A 19,232-nucleotide genomic window follows, 5' to 3' on the forward strand; every position below is an offset into this window, starting at 1 on the left:
TTAATCTAGACACTTGGGTAATATCTAGGGAGCTGAAAATGTGTTACTGGAACAGCGTAGCAGGTCAGGCAGCATCCAGGGAACAGGAGAATCGACGTTTCGGGCATAAGCCCTTCTTCAGGAATCTAGGGACCTGGATTCAAATCCCACCATGGTGGAATTTGAATTCAAATTTTAAAAGTCTGGAATTAAGAGTCTGTTGATTGATCCATTATTGATTGTTGGAAAAACCCATGTGGTTCACTAATGCCTGCTTGAGAAGGAACCTGCTGTCCTGAGCTGGTCTGGTCTACATGTGACTCCAGGGGAGTAGGAAGAATGGGTCTGGGTGGATTACTCTTCGGAGGGTTGGCGTGGACTTGTTGGGCCGAAGGGCCTGTTTCTGCACGGTAGGGAATCTAATCTATTGTCTTGTTCTTTATATGGTTACAAAACCCTTTGAATTTTCCTTTATCCTACCTGTCTTTGCTTTCTTTTTGCTTTCCTAATCTCCTTTCTGAGTCCCTCCCTGCACTTTGCGAGGACTCTGTTGTTTTTTAAAGAGTAACTTTACTCCATTAAGGGTGCTGTGTCAATGCAAGTTGTTCCATTCTACTTCAGGGTAGTCACTACTGGGGAACTAACACAAAGAAACATATACAAGCAAAATGGTGAAGGCAATAGAAACTGACACAACACCAGCTTAGGAAAAATCACAAGTCTTTATTCATGTACTGAGACAGAGAATGCAGGGGGAAGTAAAATAATAAGATTTAGCTTTCGAGAGCTCACATCCATTTTTAATCATTAAACTACATCACAGATATTTACAGTCTGATCGTTGAGAGTTGGGAGACACCCCATGTTCAGAGAGAAATTGCTAATCACCAGAAGAATGTTGGCCTTCACACTTCCATCGGGAATTGTGAGAGGAGAGTTTCCCACCAGAGCGCATATGGACAGAGAGAGAGAGAGAGAGAGAGACGGGATGGAAATGGAGAGAGACAGAATGGAGAGAGGCAGGGGAGAGAGAGAGGGACAGACAGATAGGAGACACAGGCAGAATGGAGAGAGGCAGGAGAGAAAGAGAGAGAGAGAGAGGGAGACGGGATGGAAATGGAGAGAGACAGAATGGAGAGAGGCGGGGAGAGAGAGAGGGACAGACAGACAGGAGACACAGAGAGGCAGGATGGAGAGAAACAGGATGGAGAGAGGCAGGAGAGAGAGAGAGACAGGAGACACAGAGAAGCAGGATTGAGAGAGACAGGAGGAGAGAGTCAGGGTGTGGAAATATTCTTTGAGTCTCTTGCCCCCTCCTTGACTTACAAAAGCCATTAGTCAGACAGTGTTCAGCCAGTATGCCCCCTCCACTCAGTGGCCTGCTGGGAAAGTGTACGAGCAATCAGTGACCGATATGTTTGAGAATGTGCATGTCTTCAGTGTGTGCTTCAGAAAATATACCAGCTCTGAGTGTGAGTCTGTGTGTGTGCATGTCTGTGTCTGTGTGTGCATATGTATGTGTCTGTGTCTGTGTGTGTGCGCCTGTGTCCGCATGTGTGTCTGTGTCTGTGTGTTTTTATCTGTGTGTGTGTGGCTGTGCACGTGTGTCTGTGTCCCTGATTGTGTGTGCATGTGTGTGTCTCTGTATTTGTGTGTGTGTGTCTCTCTGTGTGTGTTTCTGTGTCTGTGAGAGTTGAGGCCAGGTCAGGCTGTTCCTCACTGAGAAAGCTCACACAGGGAGAATGACCATCCAGGTAATTGTAGGCAGTGGAGTCGAACACCTGGAACTAAATCTCAGTGAGATTCAGCATCTTCAGGAGATGAGAAGGAAACTGTGAGGAGCTGGGGCTATCTGAGCAAACCACTGAGAGCCTCTTGCATGTTGACCTTTGATATCAATATCACTTACATGTGACGACACCAAGATGTATTGATGATGTTGTGAAAGGTTTTTATTTCTGGGCGATCAGTAGGAGTTCCAGATATAACTCATCCAACAAGTGCAGTGGGAAAACAAGAGGTTCACTCCCTGAAAATGAGGCATACAACCTCCCAACACGTTCCCTTGTGGATCTGCAGTCATTGGAACACCTTCACCTCAACAAAAACACATTCAACTCCTGAGAAGGCAAAACCGTTTAAATCGTCCCGGCCTGTCTCCTCACAACAAGTTGAAAAGTCACCGTTATAAAAAAAGGAACGTCCAATAAATAAAAAAAAAGTGTATCTTTCAGATAACATTTTAATATAATATATATTTATATATATACAGGGCATGGTTCAATGTCACTGGAAAAGTATTACCCTCTTCCAACTACATCCTGAAGTGCATTTTCCTTTGAGATTCACTCTCCACAAAGTCTTGTACAAGGTCTTTGATGATTGTCAATGTCTTGTTGTCATTCCCCAAACTTGTTTTTGAAGGTTTCCCATCCTCCTTGCACTGGGTCAGAAATGTCTGTTTTTTTTTTCATTTAGTCCCCTTCAATGTCTCTTGCTCTTTGCCTTCCCCTTCCACACCCACCTTTGCCATTTTCCCTCCACCCCCTCCCCTCCCTGCCCCCATTCTGCCTCGCTAGTCCTCAGAGGTGACGTCAATGTCCTCGGGACTAGACTGTTTGGTGGCCAGTCTCCAGCGGTTGACATGATGGGAGCCTTTCTTTTTCTGCTGGGACTCAGGCCCTTCCTCTTCCAGCTTCTGACGCTTGTATTTCGTTCTCCTGTTCTGGAACCACACCTTCACCTGCCAGGGAAAGACATCACAGATTCAGACTTCAGACATAATATTTAAATTGTGGAAGAAAGAGACATGGAAATTGGCTTGGGCTGACAAGTGGCAAGTAACAGTCGAGCCGCACAAATGCCAGGCTATGACCATCTCCAATAAGAGAGTTACCCCTTGACATTCAACAGTGTCACTCTCACTGGACGCCCCACTATCAACATCCTGGCATTTACCATTCACCAGAAACTCAACTGGACTTACCACATAAACACAATGGCTACAATAGCAGGCCAGAGGTTAGGAATACTGCAGTGAGTACTCACCTCCTGACTCCTCAGAGCCTGCAAGGCACAAGTCTGGAGTGTGATGGAATACCCCCTACTTGCCTGGAAGAGTGCAGCTTCAACAACACTCAAGAAGCTTGACACCATGAAGGACAAAGCAGTGTTCTTGATTGGTACCATATCCACAAGCACGCACTCCCTCCACCACCAAAACTCAGTAGCAGCAGGGTGTACTATCATAGAACATAGAACAATACAGCGCAGAACAGGCCCTTCGGCCCTCGATGTTGCGCCAACCTGTGAACTATTCTCAGCTCGTCCCCCTACACTATCCCATCATCATCCATGTGCTTATCCAAGGATTGGTTAATTCTCCATAAAGTGGCTGAGTTGACTACATTAGCAGGTAGGGCATTCCATGCCCTTACCACTCTCTGAGTAAAGAATCTGCCTCTGACATCTGTCTTAAATCTATCACCCCTCAATTTGTAGTTATGCCCCCTCTTACAAGCTGACGTCATCATCCTAGGAAAAAGACTTTCACTGTCTACCCTATCTAATCCCCTGATCATCTTGTATGTCTCTATCAAATCCCCTCTTAGCCTTCTTCTTTCCAATGAGAACAGACCCAAGTCTCTCAGCCTTTCCTCATAAGACCTTCCCTCCAGACCAGGCAACATCCTAGTAAATCTCCTCTGCACCTTTTCCAATGCTTCCACATCCTTCCCGAAATATAGAAACAGAACTGTACACAATATTCCAAGTGTGGCTGCACCAGCGTTTTATATAGTTGCAGCATGATATTGCGGCTCCGGAACTCAATCCCTCTACCAATGAAACCTAACACACCGTATGCCTTCTTAACAGCACTATCCACCTGGGTGGCAGCTTTCAGGGATCTATGTACATGGACTCCAAGATCCCTCTGCACATTCACACTACCAAGAATCTTTCCATTGACCCAGTATTCTGCCTTCCTGTTCTTCTTCCCAAAGTGCATCACCTCACATTTAGCTGCATTGAACTCCATTTGCCACCTCTCAGCCCAATTCTGCAGTTTATCCAAGTCCCCCTGCAACCTGTAACATTCTTCACACTGTCCACTACTCCACCAACTTTAGTGTCATCTGCAAATTTACTAATCCATCCACCTATGCCTGTGTCTAGGTCATTTATAAAAATGACAAACAGCAGTGGTCCCAAAACGGATCATTGTGGCACACCAATAGCAACCCAACTCCAGGCTAAATATTTTCCATCAACCACCACTCGCTGCCTTCTTTCAGAAAGCCAGTTTCTAATCCCTCAATTCCATGCCTCTGCATTTTCTCCAACAGCCTACCATGTGGAACCTTATTAAAGGCTTTACTGAAGTCCATGTATACCACGTCAACTGCCCTACCCTCATCTACATGCTTGGTCACCTTCTCAAAAAACTCAATGAGGTTTGTGAGACACGACCTGCCCTTGACGAAACCATGTTGACTATCTGAAATCAACTTGTTGCTTGCTAGATGATTATAAATCTTATCTCTTATAATCCTTTCCAAAACCTTTCCTACAATAGAAGTAAGGCTCACTGGTCTATAATTACCTGGGTCATCTCTACTGCCCTTCTTGAACAAGGGCACAACATTTGCAATCCTCCAGTCCTCTGGTACTAAACCTGTAGGCAATGACGACTCAAATATCAAAGCCCAAGGCTCTGCTATCTCCTCCCTAGCTTCCCAGAGAATCCTCGGATAAATCCCATCTGGCCCAGGGGACTTGTCTACTTTCACTCCTTCTAGAATTGATAACACCTCTTCATAATTAACCTCGATTTTTTTCCAGTCTAGTATCTCGTATCTCATTCTCCTCCTCAACAAGATTCTCCTTTTCCTGAGTGAAAACCGATGAGAAATATTCATTTAGCAGCTCTCCGATTTCCACAGGGTCTACACACAACTTCCCACTTCTATCTTTGACTGGCCCTATTCCAATCCTAGTCATCCTTTTATTCCTCACATACCTATAGAAAGCTTTAGGGTTCTTCTTTATTCTATTTGCTAAAGATTGCTTGTGTCCTCTCTTTGCTCTTCTTAACTCTGTCTTTAAATCCTTCCTAGCTGATGTGTAACTCTCCATCGCCTCATCTGAACCATCTTGCCTCATCAACACATAAGCCTCCTTCTTCTGCTTAACAAGAGATGCAATTTCTGTAGTAAACCATGGTTCCCTTACCTTATCATTCCTCCCTACCTGCATGGGACATACCTATCAAGGACACGCAATATCTGTTCCTTAAACCAGCTCTACATTTCCATTGTCTGCATGTCCTGCATTTTGCTAACCCATTCTATGCATCCTAATTCTTGTCTAATCGCATTATAATTGCCCTTACCCCATCGATAACTCTGGATCTGTGGTATGTACCTATCCATTTCCATCACTAAACTAAACGTAACTGAATTATGGTCACTCTCTCCAAAGTGCTCACCTACAATTCAATCAAACCCCTGGCCTGGTTCATTACCAAGCACCAGACCCAGTCTGGCCTCTCCTCCCCCCCTCTTGTCGGCCCTTCGACATACTGTGTCAGGAAACCCTCCTGTATACATTGGGCAACAACTGATCCATCCAACGTACTAGAGTTATTGCATTTCAAGTCAATGTTGGGGAAGTTAAAGTCCCCCATAATGATCACCCTGTTCCTTTCACTCCTACCCAAAATAATTTTGCTAATCCTCTCTTCTACCTCCCTGGAACTCTGCGGAGGCCTATAAAAAACTCTCCTGTTTCTAACCTCAGCCCACACTACTTCAGTAGACGAGTCCTTGCCAAAAGTTCTCTCAGCCACCGTTATACTATCCTTGACTAACAAGGCCACACCTTCCCCACTTTTACCGCCTTGCCTGTTCTTAATGAAAGATCTAAACTCTGGAACCTGCAACATCTATTCCTCACCCTGCTCTATCCAAGTCTCTGAAATGGCCACAATATCGAAGTCCCAGGTACCTATCCATGCTGCAAGCTCACCTATCTTATTTCGGATACTTCTGGCGTTGAAGTAGACGCACTTCAAACCAGTTTGCTGTCTGCCAGCACATTCCTGTGACCCTGAAAATCCTGTCCCTGTCCTTCCTACTCTCATCCTCCTGTGCACTGCAACTACACCTCAGGTTCCCATCCCCCTGCTGAGCTAATTTAAATCCACCCGAATAGCACCAGCAAATTTCCCACCCAGGATATTAGTACCCCTCTGGTTCAAGTGAAGACCGTCCTGTTTGTACAGGCCCCACCTTCCCCAGAATGAGCCCCAATTATCCAAGTACCTGAAACCCTCCCTCCTGCACCATCCCTGCAGCCATGCGTTCAGCTGATATCTCTCCCTACTCCTTGCCTCACTACCACATGGCACGGGTAACAAACCAGAGATAACAACTCTGTTTGTTCCAGCTCTCAGCTTCCACCCGAGCTCCCTGAAATCCTGCCTTACATCACTATCCCTCTTTCTACCTATGCTATTGGTACCTACATGGACCACGACTTGAGGCTGGTCACCCTTTCCCTTAAGGACCCCAAAGATATGACCCTGGCACCTGGGAGGCAACACACCAACCATGAGTCTCATTCATTCCCAACAAACCTTCTATCTGAGCCTTTAACTATTGATTCCCCAATGACTAACACTCTCCTCCTTTCCCTCCTCCTTTCCCTTTCTGTGCAACAAGATGACCTGCAGAAATTCACCAAAGATCCTCAGACAGCACTTTCCAAAGCCATGACCACTTCCATCAAGAAGGACAAGGACAGCAGATACCTTCAGTGCCACTGGGTCAAAATGACATCCCATCAGCAATATGTGGGTCCTCACACGAGTTGGACTGCAGTGGTTCAAAAGGCATCTTACCACCAGCTTGACCAATGTACATGGAGATGAGCAACATATGCTGGCCCACCCAGCAACATCCACAGTTGCGCCATCACCAGGTATGCTGATGGTGTATTGGTTCTGTTATTAAATCCAATAACATGGTTAACAATCCAGAGAGCATCTTCAAATTCCACCAGGGATGTCTGAGAATTTGGAGTCTGTTTCTCTTGGAGACAAAGGCCAGCATTAAAAGCTTAGTAAAAGTGACCGTGAAGTTGTCAGATTGTGGAAAATATAACCGGTTCACTAATGTTCTTTCGGCAAGAAAACATATTGTCCTTACTTGGTCTGGCCCACATATGACTCAGATCTTATACACCCCAGTGAATGTGACCATGGCAGGTGTGATTCATGTTAGAATAAGGAAAGAAAATGTGACTGCCCTTCCCCATCTCTGTAAACATCCCCATCATTCTTTTTTCTTTTCTCCTTCATGGGATAAGGGTGTCACTGTCTGGGCCAGTATTTATTGCCCATCCCTGATTGCCCAGAGGGCAGGTAAGAATTAAACACATCGCTGTGGGTCTGGAGTCACATGTAGGTCAGACCAGGTAAGTTCGGCAATTTCCTTCCTTAAATAACATTAAGGAGTCAGATGGGGTTTTTCAACAATTGATTCATGGTCATCGTTGGACGCTTAATTCCAGATTTCTTTTAATTGAATTAAAATGCCACCATCTGCCTTGGGGGGATTCAAACCCAGGCCCCCAGAATATTAACTGGGGGTCTCTGGATTAGCAATCCTGCAATAATATCACTAGGCCATTGCTTCCCCTAAATTCTACAAGCCACTAAGATATTTCTAGGCTTTTCAGTGGGTCCTTCAGCTGTGACTTCCTCCTTGGCAGAATTAGAAAGGTAGGAGAAAGTGAGGCCCGCAGATGCTGGAGATCAGAGTCGAGAGTGTGGTGCTGGAAAAGCACAGCAGGTCAGGCAGCATCCGAGGAGCAGGAGAGTCGACGTTTCAGCCATAAGCCCTTCACCAGGAATTAGAAAACTGAACAAGACTTAGACAGAGAGTATTCTGGAACTTATGGCGTCGACACCTTAAATGCACAACCATTTGGAGCTTTGTCACTGAAGTCAAAAAGTGTAAGAGGCAAGAATTGGAGAAGACAGAGACCACGAAGTCTTGTGTTGCTGAAGGTGGGGGAGGGCTAGAGTGGAAATACATGGATTGGACAGCAAGGATGCTCATATTTAAATCAAGCCATTGTCAAACTAGAAGTCGATGTGGGCCAGGAGGCATAGGGAGGGCAAAATAATAATTGGGCCTTGTTATGGTTTAGGAGGTGTTGGAGAGAGTCGGGTGGCCTCACATTTATTGAGGGTAGAAAGTAGGAGGCTCTCCGAGACAGAGTTGGAATAGTCATGTCTAGCAATAAGAAAGGCATGGATGAAGGGCTTCAGCAGCAGAGGGATGATGGCAGGATCAAGGGAAGGAGAGCGTTACAGAGTTGGAATTAGTTGGTTTTGGTCATGGAAAGGTTATGCAATTAGAAGCTCAACCTGGCAGGCTGTGATTGGTGAGATCTCGCAAGGATCAGCACTTGGCCCCAGCCGTTCACAAATATATCAGTGATCTTGAGGTGAGGACCAAAGTTTCCACGTTCGTGGACGATACAAAGCTAAGTGGGAATATGTGTTGTGAGGAAGATGTAAAATGGCTTCAGGAAAGTTGAGAAAGGTTCAGTGAAATACAGATACCTGGCAAACGAAATATAATATAGAAAAATGTGAGGTTATTCACTTTGGGGAGAGAAGCAGATGAGCAGAGTATTTCTCAAATGGTGAAAGGCTGGGAACTGTAAGACATACAAAAGAGCATAGATGTCCTTATCAATAAATCACTGAAGGCAACATGCACGCTATTCAGAAAGCTTGTGGATGTTAGTCTTTATCAGAGGAGGATTTGAGTACAGGAGAAATTCTTATAATTGTATCGGAGCATGGTTAGACCACTCCTGGATTACAGATTAGTCTCCTTATCTCAGGAAAGATACTGTTGCCCTCGACAGAGTGCAATTAAGGTTCACCAGAAACAGAAACTGAAAGTGCTGGACAAGCTCAGCAGGTTGGGCAGCATCTGTGGAGACAGAAAATAGAGTTAAGCTTTCAAGTCCAGCAGCCCTACATCAGAACCAGTTCTGAGGAAGGGTCACTTGCCTCGAAATGTTAACTCTGCTTTCTTCTCTGAGTTTCTCCAGCACTTCTTCCTTTTGTTTCAGATTTCCACCATCCAAAGTTCTTCCGGTTTATTTACAGTCCACCCGACTTGACCCAGAATGGCAGGACTGTTCTTTGAAGAGCATGAGCAAACTGAGCCTGTATTCTCTACAATTGTAAAGAATGAGGCGATCACCTTGAAATACACAAAATACTTAAAGGGGCAGATGGATTAGATCCTGGTTGAGGGTTCCAGAACCAGGGAATATTTTAAAAATGAAAGGGATGCCACAAAGGACTGTGATGAGAATATTCTTTTTCTTTGACCTGGAGGGTGGTGAATCTTAGAATTCTCTATCCCAGAGAGCAGTGGAAGATCAGGGCTTGAGTATAGTTAAGTAGACGTTGATAATTTATCAAATGGCAAACAAGGTTATGGACATAATGTGGGTAAAAGACATGAATTATTCAATTTGCCACGACGGTGTTAATCGCATTGCAGGCCTGATGGACAGAACAGCCTCCTCCTGTTTCGAAGATAACAGAAGGTGTGCTTCAGTTTCAGATACTGGTGAGAGAAAGTGTCAAAGAGGATAGATTATAAAGGGGAGACAATGGATGGAATATATTTAGATTTTTAGAAGGCATCTGTTAAGGTGCCACACATTACGCTGCTTAATATGATAAGAGCCCATGGTGTCAGAGGTAGTATGTTAGCATGGATAGAGGATTGGCTAACTTATAGAAGGAAGAGAGTTGGGAGAAGGGGGACACATTTTCAGGCTGTAACTAGTGGAATGTGGTAGGGACCAGTGCTGGGGCCACAATTATTTATTAATGACTTGGATGAGGAAAGAGAATGTGCTGTGGCCAAGTTTTCGAATGACAACAAAAATAGGTGGAAAAGCAAGTGGTGAAGATAACTGAAGGGTGTATAGGTTCGGTGCATTAGTCAGGGGTAAATATGGGACCATAGGGTATGGGTCTGGGTGGGTTACTGTTCGGAGGGTCGTGTGGCTGTGTCATCCGTTGGGCCGAAGGGCCTGTTTCCACACTGTAGGGATTCTAAATTCTAAAACTTCCCAATTTCTATACTCAATGCTCTGACTGCCCTGTCTACCTGTGACTCCATTTTCAGGGAACCATGCACCTGAACCCCAACATCTCTCTATTCCACTGCACTCCTTAAGGCCCTATCAGTTACCATAAAACTCCTACCTTGATTTGACTTTCCAAAATGCAAGACCTCTATATGACCAGATGGGCCAATGGGCTGAGAAGTGGCAGATGGAGTTTAATTCAGATAAATGCAAGGTGCTGTATTTTGGGAAAGCAAATCTCAGCAGGACTTATACACTTAATGGTAAGGTCCAAGAGAGTGTTGCTGAACAAAGAGACCTTGGAGTGCAGATTCACAGCTCCTTGAAAATGGAGTCACAGGTAAATAGGGTAGTGAAGAAAGCGTTTGGTATGCTTTCTTTTATTGATCAGAATATTGAATACAGGAGTTGGGAGGTCGTGTTGTGGCTGTACAGGACATTGGTTAGGCCACTGTTGGAATATTGCGTGCAATTCTGGTCTCCTTCCTATCGGAAAGATGTTGTGAAACTTGAAAGGATTCAGAAAAGATTTACAAGGATGTTGCCAGGGTTGAAGGATTTGAGATATAGGCAGAGGCTGAACAGGCTGGGGCTGTTTTTCCTGGAGCGTCGGAGGCTGAGGGGTGACCTTATAGAGGTTTACAAAATCATGAGGGGCATGGATAGGGTAAATAGACAAAGTCTTTTCCCTGGGGTCAGGGAGTCCAGAACTAGAGGGCATAGGTTTAGGGTGAGAGGGGAAAGATATAAAAGAGACCTTAAGGGCAATTTTTTCACACAGAGGGTGGTACGGGTATGGAATGAGCTGCCAGAGGATGTGGTGGAGGCTGGTACAATTGCAACATTTAAGAGGCACCTGGATGGGTATATGAATAGGAAGGGTTTGGAGGGATATGGGCCGGGTGCTGGCAGGTGGGACTAGATTGGGTTGGGATATCTGGTCGGCCTGGACAGGTTGGACCAAAGGATCTGTTTCCATGCTGCACATCTCTGTGACTCTTTTTGGGAAAGCAAATTTTAGCAGGACTTATACACTTATCTATATCATCACTTATCTATATTAAATTCCATTTGCCATTTCTTGGCCCACATCCCCAGCTGATCAAGGTCCTGCTGCAATTTCTGCTAACCTTCTTCACTGTCCACGCTACCGTCTATTTTAGTGTCAGCTGGAAACATACTAATCATGCTTTGTACATTCTCATTCAGTTGCTGGTTGGGCAAAGTGGTTGGCCTAAAGCTTTTAGAATCATAGAATTCCTACAGTGTGGAAACAAGCCATTTGGCCCAACAAGCCCACACTGACCCTCCAAAGAGTATCCCACTCAGACCTATTCCCCTACCCTAGTACTCTATATTTCCCCTGACTAATGAACCTAACCTACACATCCCTGAACACTATGGGCAATTTAGCACGGCCAATTCACCTAATCTGCACATCTGTGGGTGGAAGCCGAGCACCTGGAGAAAACCCACACAGACACGGGGAGAATGTGCAAACTCCACACAGACAGTCACCTGAGGCTGAAATCAAACCTGGGTCCCTGGCGCCATGAGGCAGCCGCGCTTACACTAAGCTGCTGTGTTTTTATGTTCCTCATACCTGCTTGGAGGAGATTTCTCTTCATCCAGTATTGAAGGTCAGACAAATTAGAGACACTGGGGAAGTTGAGAAAGGCAGTGCTGAGAATGAGCTGGGAATGCATGTTGTTGTTTCACCTGATGCTGTTATTTCCAGCAATATCACTAGGGGGCAGCATGTCAATGAGTGAGCAGTAGTTCCATCTTTACATGGCAGCTTATCGTCAAGGTTACATAGGGGATGAGAATGGGACTTGGGAAACATTTACCGCTACAGAAAGAGAACAGCAGTGGGAACCCTTTAAAACAGTGATCCGGAAATGCCTTTAATCAAAGAGCAAAAATAAACAAAAGTAGTAATGAGCAGCATCCGAGGAGCAGGAGAATTGACGTTTCGGGCATAAACCCTTCTTCAGGCTTATGCCTGAAACATTGATTCTCCTGCTCCTCGGATGCTGCCTGGCCTGCTGTGTTTTTCCAGCACCACATTTTTCAACTCTGGTCTCTAACATCTGCAGTCCTCACTTTCTCCCAAAAGTAGTATTGACACACCCTGGGCACTGATTCTGAAGAAAAGACTAAGCACATTGACGAGAAAGGGAAGCTGACAAGACAATATAGATAGGTTAGGAAACAAGACAAATGGTGGATAAAGAGAGAGACTATAAAATTAACAACGAATCTAAACTAAATTATGTATTCTATTGAGGCATCAATGACAAATGTAATATTTTCCTACAAATAGATGAATAATGATAGAAATCTTAAATTCTTTGCCTCAATATACACCAGGATTATATAACATAGAAGGATCAAAATCAATGTTAAAATATTTGAGATAGAAAGAGGCGCACTAGTTGCTGATATAAACAAACTCTAAGTGGGGGTAAGATATCTGGTCCACATGAATTATGTTTGGTAATTTTCAATGGTGTGAGGGAAGAGATGGGCATACAATATTAAACCAAACTGAAACCATTGATTAGATAAGGGTTCAGTGGATTAATGGATTGTTCATGTGATTGTCATATTTAAAACAGGAAGATGGTGGGGTGAGGTGCTACATCAAGGAAGGTGTGGGTCTCACTTACTTACAATGTACACCAGTGACCTGGATGAGGAGACCATATCGTCCCAATTGTCTTTAAAACTTTAATTTGTGCAAATCTGCAGGTTTAAAATTCTATCGCTGAGGTCTTTGAGCAGGGTGCATGGAAAGAGCAGCCCAATTTCACACCAGTTAAAGATAATGTGGTCGAGGAGAATATTAAGATACAGGCTACTAGACTAGATGGATTGAGGTTCATAAGGAGGAGGTGTTAGCAATTCTGGGAAGTGTAAAAATAGATACGTTCCCTGAGCCAGATGGGATTTATCCTAGGATTCTCTGGGAAGCCAGGGAGGGGATTGCCGAGACTTTGACTTTGACCTTTATGTCATCATTGTCTACAGGAATAGTGCCAGAAGACTGGAGGAGAGCAAATGTTGTTCCCTTGTTCAAGAAGGGGAGTCAGGACAATCCTGGTAATTATAGACCAGTGAGCCTTACTTCAGTTGTGGGTAAAGTGTTGGAAAGGGTTATAAGAGATAGGATTTATAATAATCTAGAGATTAATAAATTGATTAGGGATAGTCAACACAGTTTTGTGAAGGGTAGGTCGTGCCTCACAAACCTTATTGAGTTCTTTGAGAAAGTGACCAGACAGGTGAATGAGGGTAAAGTGGTTGATGTGGTGTACATGGATTTCAGTAAGGTGTTTGATAAGGTTCCCCACAGTAGGCTATTGCACAAAATACGGAGGCATGGGATTGAGGGTGATTTCACGGTTTGGATCAGAAATTGGCTAGCTGAAAGGATTTGTTTTGGGTCAACTGTTGTTTGTCATTTATATAAATGACCTAGATGAGGGCATAGAAGGATGGGTTAGTACATTTGTGGATGACACTAAGGTCGGTGGAGTTGTGGATAATGAAGAAGGATGTTGTAGGTTACAGAGAGATATAGATAAGCTGCAGAGCTGGGATGAGAGGTGGCAAATGGGGTTTAATGTGGAAAAGTGTGAGATGATTCACTTTGGAAGGAGTAACAGGAATCCAGAGTAATGGGTTAATGGTATGATTCTTGGTAGTATAGATGAACAGAGAGATCTTGGTGTCCAGGTGCATAGATCCTTGAAAGTTGCCACCCAGGTTGACAGTGTTGTTAAGAATCTGGATTAGTGGTGCTGGAAGAGCACAGCAGTTCAAGCAGCATCCAAGGAGCAGCAAGGCATACAGTGTGTTAGCTTTTATTGGTAGAGGGATTGAGTTTCGGAACCATGAGATCATGCTGCAGCTGTACAAAACACTGGTGTGTACAGAGTATTGGATATTGCGTACAGTTCTGATCACCGCATTATAGGAGGGACGTGGAAGTTTTGGAATGGGTTCAGAGGAGATTTACTAGAATGTTGCCTGGTATGGAGGGAAGGTCTTACGAGGAAAGGCTGAGGGACTTGAGGCTGTTGTTGTTGGAGAGAAGAAGGTTGAGAGGTGACTTAATTGAGACATATAAGATAATCAGAGGATTAGATCAGGTAGACAGTGAGAGCCTTTTCCCTCGGATGGCAATGGCTAGCATGAGAGGACATAGCTTTAAATTGAGGGGTGATAGATATAGGACCTGTTTTAACTCAGAGAGTAGTATGGGTGTGGAACGCACTGCCTGTAACAGACTCACCAACTTTAAGGGCATTTAAATGGTCATCGGATAGGCATATGGATGAAAATGGAATAGTGTAGGTTAGATGGGCTTCAGATTGTTTCCACAGGTCTGCACAACATTGAGGGCTGAAGGGCCTGTACTGCGCTGAAATGTTCTATCATAGAACATAGATCTATCTGTCTGAGAATTGGCTGAACCTGAATCCTCATTAAGGATTGTGATATAATTTAAGAAATGAGCTTAGGCAGAGAGGGTGTTCAGAGAGTCTCCAGATTCCGGGGACTGGCTCTGAGCTGGCTGGTGAGAGCCCATGTAGAAGAAAAGGAATAAACCGAGAGAGAGGTTTCTGAGTGGTCTGTCAGGCTGAAAAATAGATAAATCTCCAGGGCTGGTTGACATATATCCCAGTGTTTTTTTTAAATAAATATTCATTGACAGGATGTGGATATTGCTGGCCAGAGCAGTATTTATTAGGCAAAAGTCAGTACTGCAGATACTGGAGATTAGAGTGGTGCTTGTTGGTGTGGACTTGTTGGGCCGAAGGGCCTGTCTCCATACTGTAGGGAATTTAATTAATAGTCAGAGGTGTGTAAGTGAGGCCAATGTGTTTGATGTAGTCTATTTGGACTTCGGCAAGGCTTTTGATAAGGTCCTCTACAGGAGACTGATAGTGAAGGTAGGAGCCCGTCGGATCCAAGGAAATTTGGAAAATTGGATCCATAACTGGCTGAGTGACAGGAAGTAGAGGATGATGGCTGAGGTGTCTTTTTCCAACTGGAAGTCTGTGTCCAATGAAGTTCCACTGGGGTCAGTATTGATGCTCTTGTTGTTTGTGTATAGGTATTTTAGACTTTAATATAGGAGGGTTGATTAGTAAGTTTGCAGATGATACAAAAAAACTGGCAACGTGGAGAACAGTAAGGAGGCTTGCTTTAGATTGCAGGAGGGCAGGCTGTCGGGTGGGCTGATCAGAGATTATTGGAATTCAATTAGATAAATGTGAGGTGATGCACTTGAGCAGGACAAACAAGGCAAGGGAATACTTGATGAAGAGTAGGAGCCTGTGAAGCACCGACAGTCAGAGGGACCTTGATGTGCATGTGCACGGGTCCCTTAATGTATCAGGAAAGGTGAATAAAGTGCTTCAGAAGGCATACGGGCCTTTATTAGCCAAGGCACAGAGTTTAAGAACAGGGAGGTTATGTTGGAACAGTATAAAACACTGCTTAGGCCACTGCGAGAGTATTGTGTGCAGTTCTGGAACCCACATTATATGAAGGATGTGATAGCATTGGAGAAGGTACAGAAGAGATTTGCCAGGATATTGCCTCGGCTGGAGAGTTTTGGTTATGAAGAAATATTGGACAGAGTTGTTTTCCTTAAGAACACAGGAGATTGAGAGGGGACATGACTGAGGTGTATAACATTAAGAGGGGGCAAGACAGGATAGATAAGAAGAAGCAAAGATCATATTTGAGGTTAGCGGCAGGAGGTTTAAAGGGAATATAAGGAAAAATGTGCTGACTCTTGGAGGGGACGGCAGAGGAGGTTTACAAGAATGATCTCAGGGATGAAGGACTTGTCATATGAGGAGCAGTTGAGGACTCTGGACCTGTACTCAATTGGATTTAGAAGGAAAAGCTCTATTGAAACTGATTGCAACTGGATGTGGAGAAGATGTTTCCACTGGTAGGAGAGACTAGGACCCGAGGGCACAGCCTCAGGGTGAAGGGATGACCCTTTAGAACTGAGATGAGGAGGAATACCTTTAGCCAGAGGGTGGGGAATCTGTGGAACTCATTGCCATAGAGGGCTGGGGAGGCCGTCACTGAGTGTATTTAAGACAGGGTCTTGATTAGTAAGGGGGTCAAGAATTACAGGGAGAAGGCAGGAGAATAGGATTGTGAAATGTATAAGCCATGATTAAATAGTGGGGTAGTCTGGATAGGCCGAATGGCCTAACTCTGCTCCTGTGCATTATGGTTTCATGGATGTGAGGAGAAATCTTCACCTGAGGGTGGTGGGAATCCGGAACTCACTGCTTGTGAAGGTGGGAGAGACAGAAACCCACATATTATTGAAGATGGATTTAAATATCAAATATTTAAGTACTGAAATGTGAGGTCATGCATTTTCAGAGAAGAAACACAGAAGGACAATGCAGGCTTGACGGTACAACCTCGAGGGGACTACAAGAGCAGAGGGACCCCAGAATTCTCTGAAGGTGGCTGGGTGAGTTGAAGCAGCTGTTAAGAGATCCCTGGGTTTATAAATATAGGCATAGGGTATAAAAGCAATGAACGATCCTACATCTCTGCAAATCATTGGTCAGACCATATTTGGAGTATTATGTTCACTTCTGGGCAACTTATTTGATGAAGGATGTTAAAGCCCTGGAGAGAGTGCAATAGAGATTTTCTAGAATAATACTAGGAATGAGGGGCAGGACGTTTACTAATGTATTCGACAAGGATACTAAAACATTTAACCCTAGCACTGACCCTGTCGCATGGCAGGCTGGTCCAGAAGACAAAGTCACAAAAGATCCAGGGAAGGTTGTCAAAGGACACAGCAGGATATAGATCAGGATATGGCAGACGGAATGTAACCCAGACAAGTGTAAGGTGATTCATTTTGGTGGATCAAATGCAAGAGGAAAGTAGACAGGAAGGATCCACAGGAGCATTGATATACAGAGGAATAGAACACAGAACTGTACAGCGCAGGAACAGGCCCTTCGGCCCACAATGTTGTGCTGAACATGACGCCAAATTAAACGTCCCTTCTGCCTGCCCTCCATTCCTTGCATATTCACGTGCTTATTTAAAAGTCCCTTAAACACCCTATCTGCCCCCAAGGTGGTAAAGAAGGCCATAAGGCCATTGAGTATAAACGTTGACAAGTCATGTTGCAGCTGTATCTACCTTTAGTGAGGCCACATTTTGAGTATTGTGTGCATTTCTGGTCTCCACACTACAGGGAGAATATGGAGGCTTCAGGAAGGGTGTAAAAATGGTTCCCCAGGATGTTGGCTGGATTGGAGTATATCGGCTATAAGGAGAGGGTGAACAATCGTGGATGTTTTTGCCACCTTGTCAGAGGCTGACTGGCAACCTAAGAGAAGTATATGAAACTATGGGAGACATGGATAGGGTTAGTAGTTGGAGTCTTTTTCCCAGGATGGGAATGTCAAATACTGGGGGGGCAAAGGTTTAAGGAGAAAAGGAGAAAGTTTAAAGGAGATGTGTGAGGCAAACTGTCTACACAGAATTGAATTGAATTAGCTTTATTATCTCGTGTACTCAAATGAGTACAGTGAAAATTTTACAGATACCCGCTTCGAGCACCATCTTAAATACCTAAGTACAGATTCTTCAGTACAAGCTCTCCAAAAAAAGAAATCAGAAAATAAAGAAATACAGTGTTAGGTGACTGGAATGCACTGCCTGGGGAGGTGGTAGAAGCAGATATGAGAGCAGCATTTAAGAGACATTTAGACAGACACATGAACAGGCAGAGAGCAGGAATCCCAGAGGCTGTGTGACCCCACCCACCCCCCACCCCCCAGTGTCAGGGTTAAGGACAGGGAGAGCCAATGTCGGAGCCAATGTCCTCAGGGCTGGAGAGGGAGGGGAGAGATTCAGCTCTTTCATCCACATTGGCTCCGACGACATTGATAGGATGAGAAAGGAGGTTCTACTGAAAGACTTTGAACAGTTAGGAGCTACATTACAATACAGAACCTGCAGGGTAGTAATCTCAGGATTACTCCCTGAGCCACGGGCAAACTGACATTAGAATAGAGGAATACAGACCATGTGCAGGCAGACAGGATTAGTTTAGAATGGCAACATGGTCGGCACAGACATGGTGGGCCGAAGGGCCTACTCCTGTGCTGTACTGAGTTCTATGTACTATGTTCAGTTCAGCCCTGGACTGAGAGCTGGGTAAGATAGCACGTGAAGCTTTAATGTGCACGGATCGGTAGTTTCAAAGTACTGTCATTGTGAGCTTTGAAGAGATTTATTTTCAGTGCTGATCACCCTGAGTGTGAAATCATGTCAGCTGGGTGAGACAAAACTGAATGAGTGAACTGGAAATTTCATTCAAGTGGGTTTTCGGTGCAAAGTTAGGCAGAGGTATTTCAACCGGGGTTTACTGCAAAGGGGTGCACCTCCTCGAGCGAGAGGTAAGTGGGAGAGGATAATAGGTGTGGATCGAGGGACTGACTGTGGCAGAGGGCAATGTCACAAACCGCTTCACAGGGAAAGGACCTGATTAAGACTAATGAATATTTCTGGTCATTGAAGTTAAAATAAGGTCTTCAGTTTGTGTTTGGGTCTCCATTGTTTTCCTTCCCTCCTTTTCTTAGAAAATAACTGCTCAAGTATAAGGTTAATACTGGTTATTGTTTTATTTTTTAAAAGTCATTACAGTAAATGTAAAGAATGACAAACCGAGATTAATAAATTAATAAATTAAATCAAATTCAATAGTGATAGCAGGATGGGTGATGCGTTGCTGCTGCAGTGTGTCGGAGTTGCTGGATACCTGGCGATCCAGAGTGAACACATCTGCAGCTCGAGAAGTTTGGATCTGTGTCAAGGAGCTCATCTCAGACATTGCCCCAAATCAGAGAAGGGGCAGGTTACCTGGAGACTGCTCCAGAGGGTGTTCGCACCCCTCAGATTGGGGGATTCAAAATCAGCCTGTGATCATGGACGGGAGGGTGTGACTGCAGGTGAGGCAGGTATGAGGACCCTGGGGTTAAAATCGA

At 44.6% G+C, this 19,232-nt stretch overlaps 1 protein-coding gene across 1 annotated transcript in view; it reads right to left on the reverse strand.

Annotated features, from left to right (window-relative positions):
• Positions 1-682: 682 nt before the first annotated feature.
• Positions 683-19,232, reverse strand: part of emx1 (empty spiracles homeobox 1) — a 52,602-nt gene continuing 34,052 nt past the window's right edge. Inside the window, exon 3 of the mRNA XM_043689287.2 lies at positions 683-2,722. Within this exon, the coding sequence (XP_043545222.1) occupies positions 2,555-2,722 (168 nt within the window). The 3' untranslated portion in view covers positions 683-2,554. The remainder of the gene's footprint in view (positions 2,723-19,232) is intronic.

This window comes from Chiloscyllium plagiosum, unplaced genomic scaffold (assembly GCF_037043375.1).
Source record: "Chiloscyllium plagiosum isolate Xiang-an unplaced genomic scaffold, Cpla_swu_hap1 HiC_scaffold_1, whole genome shotgun sequence".
Taxonomy (NCBI): Eukaryota; Metazoa; Chordata; class Chondrichthyes; order Orectolobiformes; family Hemiscylliidae; genus Chiloscyllium; species Chiloscyllium plagiosum.